Consider the following 18,341-nt stretch of genomic DNA (forward strand, 5'->3'; position numbering starts at 1 on the left):
CTCAAAGATATCCCAGTTGCAGACTCTAGCCTTGAGTTTCCAGATGCACTTGAATGCTTGATAAAATGGAGAATCAGTTTTAATAAGGAACTAATGAGGCGAGGAGGAAGCTCAGTCTGTCTTGGTTGGAGGTTCTTGGGCTCCCTTTTGAACCTCCAGGTTTAATTTGGAACCCATTTGAATCTACAGAAGTTTTATCAGTGGCTATGTCAGAATCAGCATCAAATCATTCTTGACATCTATCTTGCCTTCACACTTATTACTGCTTCTCATTGTCTACAGCTCTCACTGATCATTTTGCAGTCATCATTTTGCAGTGTCTTCCTCTTTCCCTTTTTACTTTTTTTCACTTTTTGCCCTCCCAGTCGTTAGACGTGTACAGTTGACCACTGTTAAGAATGGAAAGAGGAAACAATGAAAAAGGCAGATGTTCTCTGTAACCTAGAAAGGTTCTGCTCAGTACTTTGTGTGTTAGATCTTCCCTCACCTTCCAAGGGCAGGTGAAACCACTGCATTGGCCACAGAAGTGTGTGGCCCCAGTGTGAGTGATCCATCTTCACACCAACCTGAGGAAATCACAGAGTTCTCTTGGGTCCATCTCTCTCTCTCCCTCCCTCCTCTCTGGACTCTCTTGGTGTGTTGTCTCCAAATGTGAGGAATAAAACCTTTGTTCAGGGTTTTCTATGAAAGCAACAGAGAGATGCTCTGATGGAATTACATGGAATCTAACTGAGATCTTGCAACACCAGAGATCCAAACTGATCAGGTCAGAGGATAAAACCCTGCTGCTGATGAAGCAGATGGCAGGTCTGCTGTAGAGGGGCAAAGTGTAAGAACAGACATGGTATAAACCAGGTGCATCAGACTCCACATTTGGAGCGCACTTGTTTGTGTGCTGTCCTGTGCTGGTAAGGAGTCCAAGCAGTCCCTCTTCCACCTTAGACACCTGATTTCCCTGTCCTAAATCACCTGGTGTAAGCTGGTTCCTTTGTTTTGTGTCAATATTGCTCCAAGTTCAGCTGTCTCAGTAGGAAGTTTATTTGTATTCAATGCCCTTTTAGCCATCATGGCTGGCTTCCATAGCATGAAACTATGGAGCAGTTAAGGAATCCGTCCTTGGGAAGTAGAGGAGATTTAGGATGTGTGGGACCTATGTACGTAGGAGACTATTTGGAGAGACTCATTGAGTACCTAGTCCCATAACCAAGTATGATCAGCAGATTTTGTGCTCCACATGGGGTCAGAATGGCCACAGAGAGGGGGGAGGTAGTGTAGAGCAGCCACAAGACATGCCTCTGTCTTCCTTTCCCTTTTGGGAACATTTTATACTGACTCTGTTCTTTGGCAGAGATTGAAGGATTGCTTTTCTCTGTATGTTTCCTTTATAATGTTCTGAAATAAGTTAGAAGTGCTGTGGCAGTCCATGATCACCTGTAGTGCAACTGGTATTGCTTTTCCCTGAAAGACAATTCAGTCTTATTAGACCAAGTTCTCAGTTCTTTTTTTCCCTGTGAAGAGGGATGCTCCAAAGCAGAGAGTCATTTTTCCCAACCTCATTTCTCCTATAAATAATTCTATTGATACTCTTCTGCACAAGGATTTGCAGCTTTGGACTTGTCTCTCAGAGCCTTCTGGCCATTCAGTGTGGTTGCAGTTGCTACTCTGGTTTTTAGCTGCTATATATTCTTCAGCTTGCTGTGGAATAGAAGCTCTCAGAGTTATTCCATGTTTTCTCATGTTACTAGGTCTGTATTCGTCAGTTGGCATATCAGAGCAGGATTTGGCCAGAAAAGCAATTCATTTGAATAAGATGAGCAGACTTTTGCCCCCAGAGAGTCTCTGTAGCCCACCTCAGAAATTCCAGCTGCCACTGCAGCTTCTCTGTTATGTTACCGTTTGCTCAACATTTGGTGCAATGTAAAGTGTTCTGCCGTACATCAAATATAAACAAGAAACACTCTCTATGCAGTCCCTCAGATGTAGTTTGAGCATATTGAACATGTCAGCAGGCAATAAAGATGGAATAAAAATACTTTGCTGTCCGTATGTTTGTCATTTGCTTTTCATGCAATGCAAAGGATGGGTGCTGATACGAACAGGGATTGGCAGTAAAGGTGTTGATGTCCAGGATGCTCTGAACTCTGCTAAGCCACAGGCAGAAAATAACCCCTGCAGGAAGGTGAGCTGGCTCTTGTTGCAGAGAGTGGACAAAGAGCAGCCCCTCTTTCAGGAGCTTCATCCACACCAGGCTCCTGCTTTCAACAGAGTTGAGAGATAGAGTCCAAAGCATAAAGTCCATTTGACATATAGTGGTCCGGTCAGTCCCTGACACTGCCAGGAGGGCAAGGCTGTTTGGAGGAATAGGAAAATATTTCCTTTCTGATCCCTTGTCTCTGTCCCTTACCTGTAGCATCTTCTTTTGCAGCTCTGTCTCCTCTCATGTTGCTTGCAGAATAACTGCCCCTCATGGTCTGGTGCTCTCTCCCTCTTTCCCCATTTCAGATGGACACAGCCTTGATTCCTTCAGTGCCATTGGGTGGTACCACTCTGTATTCTGGTACCAGTGGTTAAAAAATTCGTGGTAATAAATACTCAAACTCTTCATAACTATTTAAACAAGGCACAAAAGTGCCAAACTGCATGGGTGGCACCAAGGAGGAAGGTGTTGATGGCAGTTTGTCTCTTTTGTGTCAGTGAAGCCTTGCCGCCAAAAACGGAGGCTTTGCGCACGTATGGAGAAAAAGCAGCTCTGCTGGGAGCGCTTCCACTGCTACTTGGCTTGTGTAAGCCCTGGAGAGAAGGGGAAAGGAGCAATAACTTCCTTGTAATTTGGGTGGAATAATCCCTCGCACCTTCTGTGTCTGTGTAACTGCAAGGGTTATACAGGAGTGAAGTGATTTGTTTGGGTGTAGTGGCTGTGAGCAGTTCCTTTGTGTCATTTCTAGACCTGAGCCTCAACTCTCCAGCACCTGCCTTGCTGGGTGGATTTGGCTCAGCCTCTTGGGGAAGGGTTATGGCATGGCTAGCAGAGCAAGGGTGTGTGCTCCTCCAGCACTGATCTGTGCATTAAGAGGGGTTAGTTTTCCCTTCCGAATGAATCGCAGTCCTCTCTGTACACTGCCCACCCTTCTCATAGACACCCTTTGAGATGAGCAGCAGAAGAGCAGAATACTGATTAGATGTAAATTACATGGCAGAGACTCGTTACTTGCCTAATTTTAAATCCTGAGATATGCAGTGTGAAAATGATGGCAGAATATGGCCCTGAGCTTGGATGGAAATGGTCCGCAGCATCACAAGCGAGGAAAATGCTTCGTAAAGGCAGCAGTAATGCCAGTGGCAGTGGTAAGCAAAAGCAGTTAAGCTATTTAGGGCAAAGTTCTCTGTGACTGGTTAGGAAAGAAAATGTACATCCATTTCAGATGTTGTAAGTGTTTCCTAAGTTGCTGTATCAGCTGCTTGAGCACAGCACGCAAATTTCAGCCAGTTTGCCAATTAGACCCTCATGCAAAAGCTGGGATTTTTGATAGCTGGCAGAGCTTGTATTAATTCTTTGCAAGGTCTGATGTGCTGTACTGGCAATAACACCATGGTTGGTTATGGTGGGTTTGCTGGCTTTGCAATAGGAAATTTCTTACAATGATTTTTAAGGGCAAGTGAATTAATTATACTGAGGTTTCAGACTGAATCTGTTCATCTCTTATCATAACCCCATTTCAGTGCTCTGGCAGCATATGGGAAGTAACACTCCATGGTACCTGGATGACATGTCTGCTGAGTAGCTTGAAGCAGTTTTCAGCTGATTGTGTCTGATGGTGTTTGCAGAATGTTGTTGGAACCAGATCAACTCTGCAGATTAAAACCAGTTGCAGTGTCTACGCCTGGATCTATTGTTCTAGTGACAGACTCCCTAAACTCAGTATAATTTAGACTAATAGTGACAGTCCTTGCTTTTAGCAAAACTCAGCTAACTCAGGATAAAATGAAATGAAGTAAGAGTTCAGTAACTCTGAATATCACCCAGAAATTGAAAATAATTCAGCAGAATTGCAGTGTGGTACATCAGCAGTCCTAGACTGTTGTCTTCAAGCTGAGGTGAATGATCCATAGCTGGTCCCCATAATCATATTAAATTATGTTTTCTCTTAGACCCTTGCTGAGAACCAGGCATAGATGGTGATTCTTGTAAAATCTAGAGTGTGATGATACATACAAAATATCTGGAAACTGCTGTTTAAACTGATGCCACAGCTAGTTATGTCTGGCTGCAGTAGGTCCTGCATATCCTGTCCATACTCACACAGGATGAATTCCCACCACACAGCCCTGCCCAGGAGAGCACACATGTCTCCTGATTGAAGACAGAAGCTGGGATGACTGTTTTGTGCCGTTTTTAAGAGCTGAATGGAGATGCTGAGATGTGAAAACTGCTGGTTTTGCTTTTTTTTTTTCTTTAAGCTAGATCATTTCCTCTGCTCATTTGTGTGAGGAAAGGGCTTGGGAGGCAACACAGAGCTGCAACCAGAGGACCAGAGTCTCCCATCAAAGTGGAAAGCTGTATTAGATCTGGCAGTATCTTCGCACGGTTTCTCTCCCTTGGGACAAAATGCATGCTGTTAATTTAGAAAAGGTCCATTAAAGAATTTAACCCAAGTAGGGTGGTGTTGTGTCAACAGTAAAAAAGGGGGAGCAAATGACTGAGTTCTGAGTGTGAGGCATGACAATTAACAGGTTTGAGCAGGATCCTGGGGAAAGCAGTGCTCGCCAGAGCAGGAGTATCTGGTGGAGAAACCAGGACAAAGTCAGAACTGGTTAATGCATATCTGCTGTATTTATTAATCAGTTGGATTATATAGCTGGTGACAGAATATGGTCAAGTGCCAAGAAAGTCAGATTTAATTTAGCAGCCTGGGAATAGTGAACTTTGGCATTTGTCTCCTGCTGTCTGCTTCCCCTTTCCTGAATTTCTTTGTCTTTTCCCCCACCTTTTTTTTCCCTTATGTTCTTTTGTCTCAAATTATTTCTCAAAGTGTTTTCCCCTTTTTGTAATAAACCAACCAGGGGTGCCTTGGATTAGTTCCCTTCTTTTACTTTCTCTCAGTTCAGCTTCCTTAGATGCTCCTTTCCTGGCTGTCATCGAGTGCCTGGATGAAATCCCAGCTGCTTTGAGAATTTGTCCCTCACTGGGCAGAGATTTCTCCTCTGTCTTCCTTCAGTTTCCTCTCTGTATCTCTGTTTTTTCCAATTACTCAAACCATTCATCTTGCCCATCCCATCTGCTCGCTCTCTCTCATACTCAGCTATGGTTCAGAGTGAACTCAGCAGGCTGTAAGATTAATTTCTGCTATTAACTGTTTCACTTGTCTGGCCAGTTCTGAGCTTTACAGAAAGCAGGCTCTGTAAAGCACAATATTTTGGAGGACTGATGAAAGGCAAGTGCAATCTTCTCTTGACCCCACACTGTTGTTCTGCAGCAAAGCACAACTGTGACATACTGAGCTTTCTAGAATCTCATTTTCTTGGGCTTGGTTTTACCACTGCTTGTAAATGGAAGGAGCCACATTGCACTGGTAGCCATGGCACCAACTTCTCTCTGACCCCAAGCAGTAGATGCTCTGGGCAGCAGGATAAGGCACACAGGCTGGTCTGCCAGTCCTTGAAGTCAGTAGCTTGAGTTGTTTAGGTGCAGGCACTCTGCATGGCAAAGTTGGCACCTCTTCCAGAAGCTATGATTAGCTTTGTCCTCTCTCCAGCATGATCCTTGGCTTGCTCCTGCCAGCAAGCTCAATTCCTTAGCTTGGTCTTCTGAGCTCTGTGAGTGGAGAAGAATTTGGACATGAACCTGGATGAGCCCTGGCTCACTGCCTGTTATAGACCAACCTGCAGGTTTCTCTTGAAGGTCTCTTCTAATGTTCTTTCAAGGAAATCCTGTGCATTCTAACAGGAGAGATCAGTTTGCTTTGCCTCTGTCCCAGGATGGCTCCACCAGAGCCTACTGTCTACACCTGTCATTTATAACCTTTAGCATGAGAAATACAAGCTCTGAAATGCCCTTTTCCCTACGTTGCCACTGTGTTGCTATGGTTGTCTTATTGATAGGGCAGAAGAATACTTTCTGGGTCCAAAGAGGAGTGGAATTACTTGTATATGAAGAAGAGGCCAAAATTCAGACCTCATGTTCAGGGTCAGAGAACAACAGCTGAACTATTGAATGAATTACCTGTTGCTATAGACCATACAGGAAAAGCAAAAAAGCATTAGTGGTATTAAGATTCTCAATAAATGTCAGCACAGGTTAGCACTGACTCATTTCAGGAATTGCATTTATCATGCAATCCCTGAAGTTCAGGCTGTCTAACGCAGAGAATTCAAATCCTTTCTGCTCAGACGAGATCTCTAGGATTTTCCTGTAAATAAAGCACATTCCGGAGTTTCTCCAGGAGATGGCAGCAACATACTGCAAGTATGACTGAATGAGCACCACGGGAGCCTGAATGTTGAGCTGAGGGGCACTGGGTTATTTTTAGATTCCTTCGTGTTAATCTTTTTAATTTTTGTGTTGCCCATACGATGGTAGGCATGCAAAGTTCAGAACAGGGAATATGCACTGGTGTGCTCCTGCTATTGGTCTGCTACTTGTCAATCTTTCCTCAGTGCTGGTAGTTTTAAGGAGGATGCAAGATGCTTAAAGCATCGCTTTTAGTCTTACTCCCACAAATGTGTTAATGATAGAGTTTATTCTTAGGTGGCTTTTGGAGCTGTTCCTGGAGGAAGGCTTGGTGCAGGCAGGGCTGCTGGAGCAGGCTGGCAGCGAGCAGAAGCCCATAGAGGGCAGCAGTAAACCGAGTGGTGTCTGGGAGATGCTGTGCCAATAGACGGGTCCCCCGACTTCAATAAATTACATTTTATTTGTGAGAGATGCCACTAAAATAAGTGCTACATGTATCTTTGTAGCTGAGCAATGTGGCTGGAGTTTGAAGGCAAAACCCCTCAGCCCATCCATGCTCCCATCTTTCAGGATATCTCCCAACTTCCAAAAAATGACAAGCACAATTCATTGCCACCCACCAGAGTTTTAAAGTTTCCTCCAGAGGTCAAGAAAATGTCCAGACAAATAAAATTACGTCAGGCGTCCAGGATGTGACACAACCTTAACAAAGTCATTTGAAATCATTTGACAGTAAATTTCCCTGTGAGTTCCTCGCCTGGGGCACGGAGAATCCTCTGCTCCCCTGGCTGGATGAGCTCCTTGCCGACCGTGCGGATCGCAGCGCGCCGAGTCCGCGCAGGGTCTGATGCGGCCTGATGGGCTCCTAAAGGCGATCCGGGAGCCCGGCAGAGCCCCCGCAGCTGAGTCGGCTTCCGTCAAGAGCTTGACATTGAATGTATCGTGTCATGCAGATGGTACCTCAGAGGAGTGAGAGCTGCCATTTACAGCACTGATGACAACAACTGCCGAGATCAGTGGCATCTTAAGATTGCTTTAATATGACTGGCACCTAGCAATTTAGCTCACATTGTTTGTGACAGGGTGTCACTCTTGCACTTGTCTGGGGATGAATGATAGAGGGTTTTAAGCCGTGGAGCTTCCTCTTTTGAAGGAAATTAAACCGCTGTATGTACTGATGAGGAGAATTAGGTGTGTGCTGCAGGAGGGTGTGCTAAGAGAGGGCTTTGCAAAAGCCTGGTAAGAAGTTGAGTCTGTCTCTAATGGGTAACGAGCCTCCAAATTGCCTCACCACCCCCCATCCCTGCAAACACCCTTGTAAGCGCTTTGGATTGCCTTGTGCTGGTCACCCGGTGCCATCTTAGGTTTGTGGTTTTCCTCAGGTTAGTCAATATACATTTGCTATGTGCAGCTACCGGGAGAAAAAAGCAGAACCTCAAGAGCTGCTGCAGCTCGACGGATACACTGTGGACTACACCGACCCGCAGCCAGGTACGGGGGGCGGCTCCCGCGCTCACCGCTCCCAAAGGGACTCCTCTCTCTTCCTCTCCCTGCCTGCAGCTGAACTCTGATCAGCATTATTCTAAATATGTTTGTGTTTATCATTAGCTATGCATGACTTTGCTATAAATAGATCTAAGGGACTGAGCTAGGAGTTGCACCAGAGGAGGGAAAGATCTCATCTCTTCTGGGGAGCCCAAGTGAATTAGACACTTAAATCCCAATGGAATTTTATTGTGAGCTGAATGCTCAAATTGAGTAACGCTCAAATTCTAACCTGTGCCTTCAGATTATATTCCCTAAATAAAAGGCTAGCAGCTGTGCTTGTTTTTGTTGTGGAAGCATTTTTGCCTGCCCCATTCTCACTAGGATGGATGTCCGTGCATGGAAGGGGCAGGGACAGAAAGCCCCTGGTACTTGGAGGTACCTGTTGGTAGTTGAGACCCTTATTCAAGTGGACAAGCACCATTTTTCTTTTATTTCAGTGGGACGACATGCTGGGTAATGGTATCCCCAGAGGAGATGAGAAAAGATATAGTAGGTTGTTGTCAAGCCCTTTATTCCCTTAATTCTCATAATAGGGGGATGGGAGGATGGGTGCCAAATCAGGGCAAAGACAGAAATAAGGATATCACCTAAGGACCTTTTTCTGCAGTGTGAGCACTGACGCTTTCAGTCTAATGGGGAACCTCCCACTCAAACCCCATTTTTAATTGGGCTCCAGTGGTGCCCACATGGAACTTGCACAGATGGAGCTGTAGGTGAGAGAAACAATTAATTCAAGTGTGTTGGGGCATGTTTTAGTAATTGAATTACCTGGGGACCTGTGGGCTGTGTTGCAGGTGAGTTTGGTGCAGGGGAGGGGACTGAGCTGGGAGCAGCATAGAACTGGGTGAAGAGACACCCGAGCAGTGGTGGGGTGAGAAACAGGGGGAGATCTGGCTGGCCTCAAAGTCTGTGAAACTGCATTGTCACTTCCTTTCCTGCCAGGTTTGGATGGTGGCAGAACATTCTTCAACGCTGTGAAGGAAGGAGACACGGTGATTTTTGCGAGTGACGATGAGCAGGACCGAATCCTGTGGGTCCAAGCCATGTACCGAGCCACTGGCCAGTCTCACAAACCTGTGCCACCTACCCAAGTGCAAAAGCTAAATGCTAAAGGAGGAAATGTACCCCAGATAGACGCTCCAATCTCTCAATTTTGTAAGTAAATAAGTTCTCCTAGACACTCAAAGTCTTTGACGGAAAAATTTTCTGCACTAATGTAAATCAATATTCATACACATTTCTGATTTCAAAACAAAATGTTTTTTTCATTATTATAAAGCTTCTTTTTACATCAGTAGATCCAGAAGCAGTTAACCTGTGTGTTTGACAGAACCAAACCCAAGAAACAAAATTCCTTGGGGAACTTGTCAATGGGTATTTTAAAGTGCAATACTTGATGGAGGAGAGAGACTGGGATCTGAGAGCCTGAGACCCACCTTGCCTTCCACAGACACTTGTTTTACCCCCACACAATAAATTGCACATCCAGATCAGAGCAATTCATTAGCACCATTAGCTGTCTGTCAAATTCATCATGTGCTCAAAACTACAGGTGCAAATCTTGCAAGTATGAAATGCACACACAAAAAGAGGTCTCCTGTTGAATATTCAACTGTAGGAAAACATATGGTATTTTTAACAGGTTGCTTTGCAGGCCAGTTAGATGTGAATTTAAAGCAATCATCTTTTAAGCTGTAGCTATGCTGCATGTCCTATGCAGTTACACACACTTTGCTTCATCTGAAATTTAGAGCAATTTCTTTTCTCTTGCAAATGTAATTTGATTATAAGCCACACAAATGCCTCTTCACTCATTTTTCTTGAAGGTCTCAATTGTCTGCAGCCCCTTTATTATGTAACATACAGCAGTTCTTGCTAGTTTCAGCAAAATTCAAGAATTATTGTCATTAAATATAAGTAAAATAAGGAAAAGTGATAAATATTAAAGAACTCTTCAGATTAAAATAGATTTCAACTTTTTAAAATAGTCTCTGTAAAGCAGTTATGAAATATATTGTTGTAAGAAACTCAGAAAATCTGAGCTTTCCTTATCAATAGCATTTGGCCATATTTTATATTTGTTAAACTTCTTCATATCAGTATTTATAGAAAGTAACAGTACAAGACATTCAGCTGTATGACCAGTGCTACAGCAGAAAACCTCTGCTTGCTGCTTTTGAATTTTTTTTTGTCTTCCACATGCCTCTGTGTTTTGGCCTCCCTTCTGCTTTGCATTGCTGCTGCTGCAAGTGAAAGTAGTGTGATGCAGTGTGGTAACCTATAGTCAGTGTTTTCATTTCAGTGATCCTCGTCCTCTTCATTGCAGTCACTGACTTTGGGAGTGCAAGGTGTAAAGAGCTAGGGTTGGGAAGGAAGGACACCTCAGAAAGCCAAAATGGGAGGTGGGAATTGGCCTCTTGCCACATTTACTGACTGTCATAAGCCTCTAGGCCTCAGTTGTGCTGACCTGAGAGCATTCCCAGGGATTTATGTCCCTCTGCCCAGAATGTTTAATCAGAGAGTTCTCAGAAGTAGCAGGCACAGATCCTTCTACTGCTGCTTTTTCACTTGCTAAAAGCCTCCAAAGCATAGCAAGGGGGAGCAACAGAGGGATTCTGCCTGTGGCTCCCTCCCCCGACAAGTGATGCTGAAGGCTGCTCTTAGTTGTGGGGTTGGTGCGCTGGGATGCACTCCTGTTCATCCCAGCATGATCCCTGCAGAGTAGGATGAGAGCAGAGGACATCAAACTGAAACACCTTTCCTTCCACTCTTCTCCCATCCCTGCAGACATCAAACTGGGAGAATTTTTCTGCTGGGTAAATTCCTGATATTTACAGAGTTTTCAGTTCACCAGACCAATATGAAGGGTCAGGTGAGGTGTTGCTTTCTAAGGCACATCATAGCAGCTGTAGCAAAATCTGCCAGGATTTTGAGGCGGAAAAGGGATTGCCCAGGGCTATGGACACCTGGGTGTATGATTTGCTTGCACAGCCAAACCCTGTGTTTGTGGGAGTACCTGGGGTGGAGAAGGGGCAACTGGCTTGTCCTAATCCTTGCCACAAATCAGGGAAGTCAGTGACTGGGCCCAGGAGTCAATTCTGCATCTGCACAGCCCAGCATGTCCATCAGAGCCTTGTGCTGCTTGTGGTCCTCCAGACTCAGTCTGACTGTGCTCAGAGCTATAGACGTGCCACAGGCTTGACCTTGTTTTTGCATCTCACTCACTTGCCACGAGGCAGGGCTCCCTCATCCTTGCTTCTGGTGAAAACAGCCAAGATTTCACCCCCTGGGCCCTCCAGGGCATTCGAGGGAGTCAGGATCTGACCTCACTTTCTCTCACTTGTTCCGATGCCAATGCCAGCTCCAAATCTGGATCATTTTGCTTTTTATAACACCACCACCCTCTTTCCATCCACAATGTATTTTTCTGTAAGTTGCACAGCGTCAGTCTCCCCTTTTTGCTGCAAGAACTCGGAAACCCTCTTGGATGTGTTGTGCCAAAGCCTGGGACAGAGAGACTAGTTGGCTCATCAGTCCATCAGTGTGATGGCTTCATACTTGAGCATCTGCTGGGCTACTGTGTTTTGTCCTTGGTTTTCCTTCCTCCTCCCCCTTTTGATCTAGATCCCTCTGACAGGTCTTTGTGCACATCCTACAAGAGGACAAGGGCAACATGCCATAATACACCTTCATCTCAACAGGAAAGGCTGCTCATTTTTCATATTTCAGCACATATACATGGCAGTGCTCATTGCAAAAGTCATAGGGCACAGCAGTTAAATGATCCCAAGCAACAGTGAGTCATGCATGCATATGGGGAGTCCTAAATGCACAAATACATATCTCAGCTCCTTCAGTCTTGAAATCCGAACATACCAAGTATTGCATTTTTAAAAGGGTCTAGGTTTGTTATTGGTTTTGTATTTGGCTTGGGTGTTACGGTTTGGGGTTTGGGTTTTGCTTTTTTATTTTTGCCTGCGGAAAGGTAAGGACTTCTGTGAGACATTTTATTCTTGTATGTTTATCTCTATACCTGTCATATTTTTATTTTCTTTGTGCTTATTAGAGGCTATGGTGAATGAGGATGTGCAAAGAAGTAAATGTTAAGCCATTTGACGAGTAACTGTTGTTACAGCTTCCATGTCGTAGCAGTCCGAGACGGCTCATGCGCATGCATGCACACGCACAGAAAATCCAGCCCTCTGTGCCTGGCATGGAGCTGTCTGTTGCACAGAAACTTGGGAAGCACATATCTTGCTGTTTGGGAAACTTGGGAGAAATAGTAAATTCCACTTGGCTCCCGCCTCTTTTGACTCAGTAAATATAAAGTTTGAGCAGCACTCAAATTCTCATCCACAGTTCGATGGCAGCACTTGACTTAGAAGTAAACAGACAGCTCCTAACCAGGGTGGAGTTTATTTTATTTGCAATTTAAGTACTGAAAAAATAGATCCTGCTATTCGTTAATTTTTGTATGACTTACAATTCCTTTTACGTGGGTGAACAATACCTGTTAGAGTGAAAAGTTTTGCTTTTTTTGTTTTGCTGCAATTTCAAAGAAAAACTCCATTTACACAAAGCTGTGCTTTTCTCCAGTGTTCTCATTATAAAAGAAAAAAACCCAAACTGTTCTTGTTTACTGTTGAAATCATTCACAGTCTCATAGTCAATAATGCTGCCAATGCATATTACACCTTTTGGCAATATTTAAGCTTCATAAAAGTGGTCACTTGTCTGAAAGCACCAATCTTTGTTCTGTGTTAGTGATGTATCAAAGAAAATTCCCAAACATGCTCAACATTCTCTTCTTTTTCTTGAAACCCTTTTTTTTTAACATGAAAGATTGGTCTGTGCTTGTTTTACGTATCATTTGTGGTTATATTTAGTTTGTAATGTCTGTTTATATTTAATAACTGTTAATCACACCATATACAATGAGTTGGATGTTTTGAGAATTTGTGATGATTTGTTCCCCCATAATAAGTAGCGAGGTTTATTGAGCTGCTTGAGAAATTTTCAGCTATAAGTGGTTTTCTTTTTGGTTGGTTTGATTTTCTTTAAGTTTCTTTTTCATTCTTTGCTTGAACCCAAATATTTAGCTGCTAGGTTAGGGCTCCTGTCTGCTTTCCTGAGCCTTGTTGCTAGTCTTTATGTTATTCTGGTTTGTTCCTTCTTACCCTGCTAACTTCTAGCTGGACTCAAGGGTAAGTGCTTCCCTGTAGCTAGCACAGCTCAGATAATCCAACTAGATTATCTGACATATGCAATGTGCTTTTTTTTTTTTCTCTTAAATCTTTCTCATGTTTAGATTTTGTAGTACAAACTTTCCATGTTATTTTCCTGAATTGAGATTTGAAATGTAAGTTTCCATACTGAAATTGGGATGCATGTGATGTTTGCATAATTGCCTTCTCTCCCTGGCTTTCACATTGGCATCAAGTGATCCTCTTAGTAAAGCCAATCATTAACATTTCTATTTTTCATTCCAAGATGTAAATAGTAATTAACATCACAATAAAACTGTAAATAATACCTTCTTTTGTTTCATGGAAATTACATCTAGTTGACTGCTTCCTGCCTGAAAACAGATCATTTTGCACTCTGACAATATCCTTTCTCTCCGTGCCGATGATTAGCTTGGTGCAGCGCACCAGAGTGCAGGGCTAACCATGGACACCTCAAAGCATAGAAAGGTAGGGCAGGAGACCCCAAGAGACCCAGAGAAGGTGCAGGACTCCAGAGGAGACCCCCAGAAACCCCTCCACACATGCCCTGTGAAAAGAGCCCTGAATCATCGAGGTTTAATTAGCTCCTCTCCCGTTAACTCGGCAGGGAATGATTTCAGCAGCAAGTGGCAGCTCTCTGGGTCACCCTGCATTTGGAGATGCTGGCCTGCTCTGACTTAAATGCATTTTTCATGGAGGGATGCTGCTGTTTCCCCAAATTATCATGGGTCTCAGTCACCAATCAAAGCCATGCTAGTCAAAAAATAAGCCAGGGGAATTGCTATTTTACTTTTTCCCACTGGTATACCTACTTTGCAAAAGATAAAAGCCCAGACCTGTGCTGCTCCTTAGTTTGTTCAGTCCTAAACACACCCAGTACAAATCCTTTATTGGTGTTAAAATCTTCTGTAATATCTGGTGAGTGCCTGCTTTCCTTAGGAGGGAATAACATCAGTGGGTCATGAGAGCTGGCAAATATGTATCTGGAGTATCTGAATGCAATTATGAGAAGGAACAGGCGGTGTCATCCCTCTTGGCCATCAACTAGACTCCTTTTTTCCTTCTTCCTCCTTTTATTTCTTTTTTCTTCTTTTTTCCTATGTGTGAGTATGTGCGTGTGTGTACAAATATCCCCCTGGGTAGCAGGCAGAATTCCTTCTCAGCAGACACTTTCTTTTTTCTTTCTTTATTTTGTTTTCTAAATGTTTGGATTTTCAAAGAGAATTCTTATCATACTTTATTGCAAAAAAAAACCAAAAACAACCCACAAAAGTTAAATTTCAATGAAATACAGATTTTTGCCACTTTGAAAGAAAGAAAGAAAGAGTGAATGAATGAACGAATGAATGAACCTGGGTTTGGCAACATTACATGTATTTGCACTACAATGCATCGCTATCTTATTAGATTATTAGTTTTGTGCTTTAATTGCTTTACTTTTTTAGATAGTTAAAGATATCATGAGAACGCTGCTGTGTCTTCTGTATTGTCAACTTGCAGATGCTTCATTGCAGGAATGCAGAATTAAAATGTTAAATCAGTCTCACATAACCTGCATGAATTTAAAACTAGCCTGTAAATCTCTTCTACATTCTTTAAGAAGCCTGGAACTCTAACTTATGAAATACAAATTCACAGGTTTCTGCAGCCATCCAATTTAAAATATTTTTAAGTAGTTATAAAGATGCTGTGAAACAATGTTTTATATTATAAATAGCTGCTCTAAAACTGTGTTTTTAACTTGCCACACAAGGAATTATGTAAGTGCATACTACAAATTCTTATTCATCTAACTGCCAATCCTTAGACAACTTAGATTGCAATTCAGTGCCTGGTGTGTCTGGTGATTTACAGGAGCATTCATAACAATTTACTAAAATTGTAACTTAAGCAGAAAAGAATTTGTTTGCAGCAGAGGAAAAGCCATAAGCCACAGGAATAAACAGCCCATTTTATTTAAACCTGTCTTCTAACATGCAATAATATGAAGGGGAGAAGAAAGAGTTCTTGGCTCTGCAGCTGAGAAGCAAATTGAGGCTCCTGAAGCAGCCACAGCTCTGCACAGGGAGCAGGTTTGGGGAGCAGGTTTGGGGAGCAGGCTTGGGGTGCAGGCTTGCAGAGCCCTGGGCACACAGACATCACTTCTCAGAGGCAGCAATGCCACAATGCACAGCAAGGAGGGGATGTGGCAAGTCACCAGCTAGCACTGCCAGCACTCACAATTCACCTGGCATTTTAACCCAGGTACAGGGATTCAGTGTTTCCCCCTCCAGAACATCAGTATTTGGGAGTGAAGTCTCTTGCTCCACACAGGCAACCAAAATGGGGTTTTCAGGCCCTTCCTTGGTATTTCTTTAACAAGTCACAGCCCTAACGTGTCCAGGAGCAGGAGGGGACCCCGCTGCCCCTCAGGGCAGGCAGTGGGTTGCAGTGGGCACTCCATGAGCCACCTGCCGTGGTGCATTGCTGGCCAGGCTGGAAAAGTTCTCCCAGTTTGCTCAGCCAGGCCAGCAAAGACTTTTCTAGAAATATCTGTAAATGAATAGCTGCCATCAATCATTGTCATTCCTTTATTTCATGTCTCCTGATGAGGTTGACTAGTGTCATTGTTTGTTACTGTCCAAACCACATCTTCATTCTTGTAATGTCAAGCAGATATGACAAGCACACATTTTCCAGATGAGTAAGATACAAAGTCACCTTTTAATTTACAGTTGTTTGGGTTTTTGTTTGTTTGGTGGATTTTTATTTTCTTGCAACAGGGAAATGTGTTGTAAAATTTACAAGATTTTCAGTTGCCTTTGGTACTAAAACAAAGTCACTCATTAATGAAAAGAAACAAATCTGGAGCAAGAAATTCTTACAATAAAATGGCTACCTAAAGCCTTTTATAACAAGAATTCTTTTATGGAGCTTGTCCCCCGCTATTAACTTCACTGCTCTCAAAGCAAAATCTGCCAAAATTATTGCTGGAGCAAAAGAAATGCAGAGAGCAGGGAAATACATTTAAGGGAAAAAAAAAAGAATGAGAGATTTGACTGGTTTGTCTCTTCGTTTTTAAATAACAGATAGATAAATGCAGCCCTCAGAGAACTGAACAGTGGGACAGTCCTTTGGTTTCCTTGATTCTTGAAACTGTGAAATCTTTGTGTTCCTGAAAATGGCAGATTTTTAAGATTCCTATTTCAAACACATGTAGGGAGGGTGTGTATGACAGGGGTCCAGTTAATGGAGTCAGCACAAAATGCAAACTGGATAAAAATGGACAAAATAAACCCATCAGTATAAAAAAAGGCAGTAATGCAGGGGACCAAATGTTACATAAAAGGCCGGAGTCTGCAGTTTTGCAGAAGAAAGGTTTATGGAGCCTGTGCTGGCCATGTCCCTCCACTGGCAGCCTCCCTCCTGAGACCACCATCGAACACCTTTCAGCTGCAGTTGTGTGCAGCTTGTCTAAATATGTAAGATAACTTTTGTGGGCCTGCAGCAGCATTTCAGCTGGGGCCCCGAACAAAGAAACACCAGCGAGCTTGGCACGGCACCTTGGGAAGGGATTGCAAATTACTGGAGCATCATATAACTTTCTTTCTTTGGTTTCTCCTTCCTTTTTAGCTAGAATAACAGAGCAGGGTCAAAAAAGCAGCTGTATTTGACTGAAACAATTAATTTAAAGTACTTAAAGACTGGCTGTACAGTTTGGGTGTGAATATTAGCAATTCTCATTTTGTACTCTAAAAGCTCATTCAAACTATATAGGCCATTTTGAATGAAGGTGGATTATACATAAAACTTATTTCATATGCATATGTTGGCATTATTGTAAATTGCAGATATTTATCTGAAGCAGGGTAATAATATATTTAGATCTGTTCTTTTCTTTTTGTGTTGCCTACAAAGTTTAATGGTTTTGGTATAATTTGATTAATGAATTTCTTTTTTAAAAGTGAGCCCACTGGAAAAATCAAATGCAAAAATAATTGCAAAGTGTGTGAGATGTTTATTTAGAATAATTAAGGGAAGGTGAGTTTAGTATAGGATTGACTTCTTTAACCTGCTCCTTATTATTTTTAAGAATTTTGAACCAATGAAGCATCTGGCCCAGAGCTGATATTCCATTTGAAAGAAATACACACTTGTATTATCATTCTCCACAGACATCTCCAGTTCCCATCTCGACAGCTGTATCCCCTGGGTGGGAGCTGTGCACCCACCCAGCCCCACATCTCTGCTGGTGCAAAATGGTTTGGCCGTGCAAGAGCTGCAGCGCTGGGCTCTGCAGGGAGAGCTGCAGCTGCTCATCCTCCTTCCCATGGCAGAAATCCACATTTTAAATCACTGACTGAGCAGAAGTCATGTGCATAATGCTTTTCTGGTCACTTGAGCTCACACAGTGCCATGTCTGATGTCTCTCTCTTCATGTGGTTGTTCTGATGAGGAGAGATTTGGGGCAAATGGGCTTTCAAGCAGGCACCCAATGGAAGATGTGGTTTCAAAGTGTTTAATGAAAGTAAAATTGCCCCTGATTATGGCCAGTTGTGAAGGACATTTAATCACTGTGTCTGTTCTCACGCTTGTCAGGGAACTGTCTGTGCCCCTGCCTTGGGCAGGGAGATTGTAAAAAGCCCAGCCAGACCCTCAGCTCTGTGGAAGCCAGCGGCGCTTCAGTCAGTTCCCACCAGCAGAAGGTCTGCTCTGTGCCCACCTTGCTTAGAGAAAGTAATATGGGGAAAAGCTCATTAGTCTAGAATAAAAAATACTCATTTCAAACATGCTTTCTAGCACATATGCTCAAAAAGGTTCACCAGCTAAAGGGCTAGAGGACTCTTCCAATTTCCAGCTGATTTACTCGGCTCCCAGAGCCTCGTTGGCTGAGCAGGAGGATTGACAGTGTATCAGGGCTCCTAATTGAAAAGTAATAAAATCTCTGAGCAAAACTGGCAAATGAAGGCCTCCAGCCAATTTGTCAGCTTGCAGTCAACTCCGAGGAGCCGGGCAGAGCAGCAAGCCATTAAAAATAGTCTGATAATAGCTGCTAAAACATTATCCGGGCACCAGGGATGGAATGAAAACAGCACAGCCGAACTCTTTGGGAGTGAATGCAATCAAATCCATCTTGGCCC

The 18,341-nt window shown here is 43.3% G+C and overlaps 1 protein-coding gene across 2 annotated transcripts in view; it reads left to right on the plus strand.

The window, feature by feature from the left end:
• CADPS (calcium dependent secretion activator) overlaps window positions 1-18,341 on the plus strand; it is a 204,904-nt gene that overhangs the window by 98,602 nt on the left and 87,961 nt on the right. For both annotated transcript variants that reach the window (XM_050979535.1, XM_050979536.1), the window contains exons 10-11: window positions 7,831-7,939; window positions 8,939-9,151. In XM_050979535.1, the coding sequence (XP_050835492.1) occupies window positions 7,831-7,939; window positions 8,939-9,151 (322 nt within the window). The remainder of the gene's footprint in view (window positions 1-7,830; window positions 7,940-8,938; window positions 9,152-18,341) is intronic.

The sequence above is a fragment of the Serinus canaria genome, chromosome 12 (genome assembly GCF_022539315.1).
Source record: "Serinus canaria isolate serCan28SL12 chromosome 12, serCan2020, whole genome shotgun sequence".
Classification (NCBI taxonomy): domain Eukaryota; kingdom Metazoa; phylum Chordata; class Aves; order Passeriformes; family Fringillidae; genus Serinus; species Serinus canaria.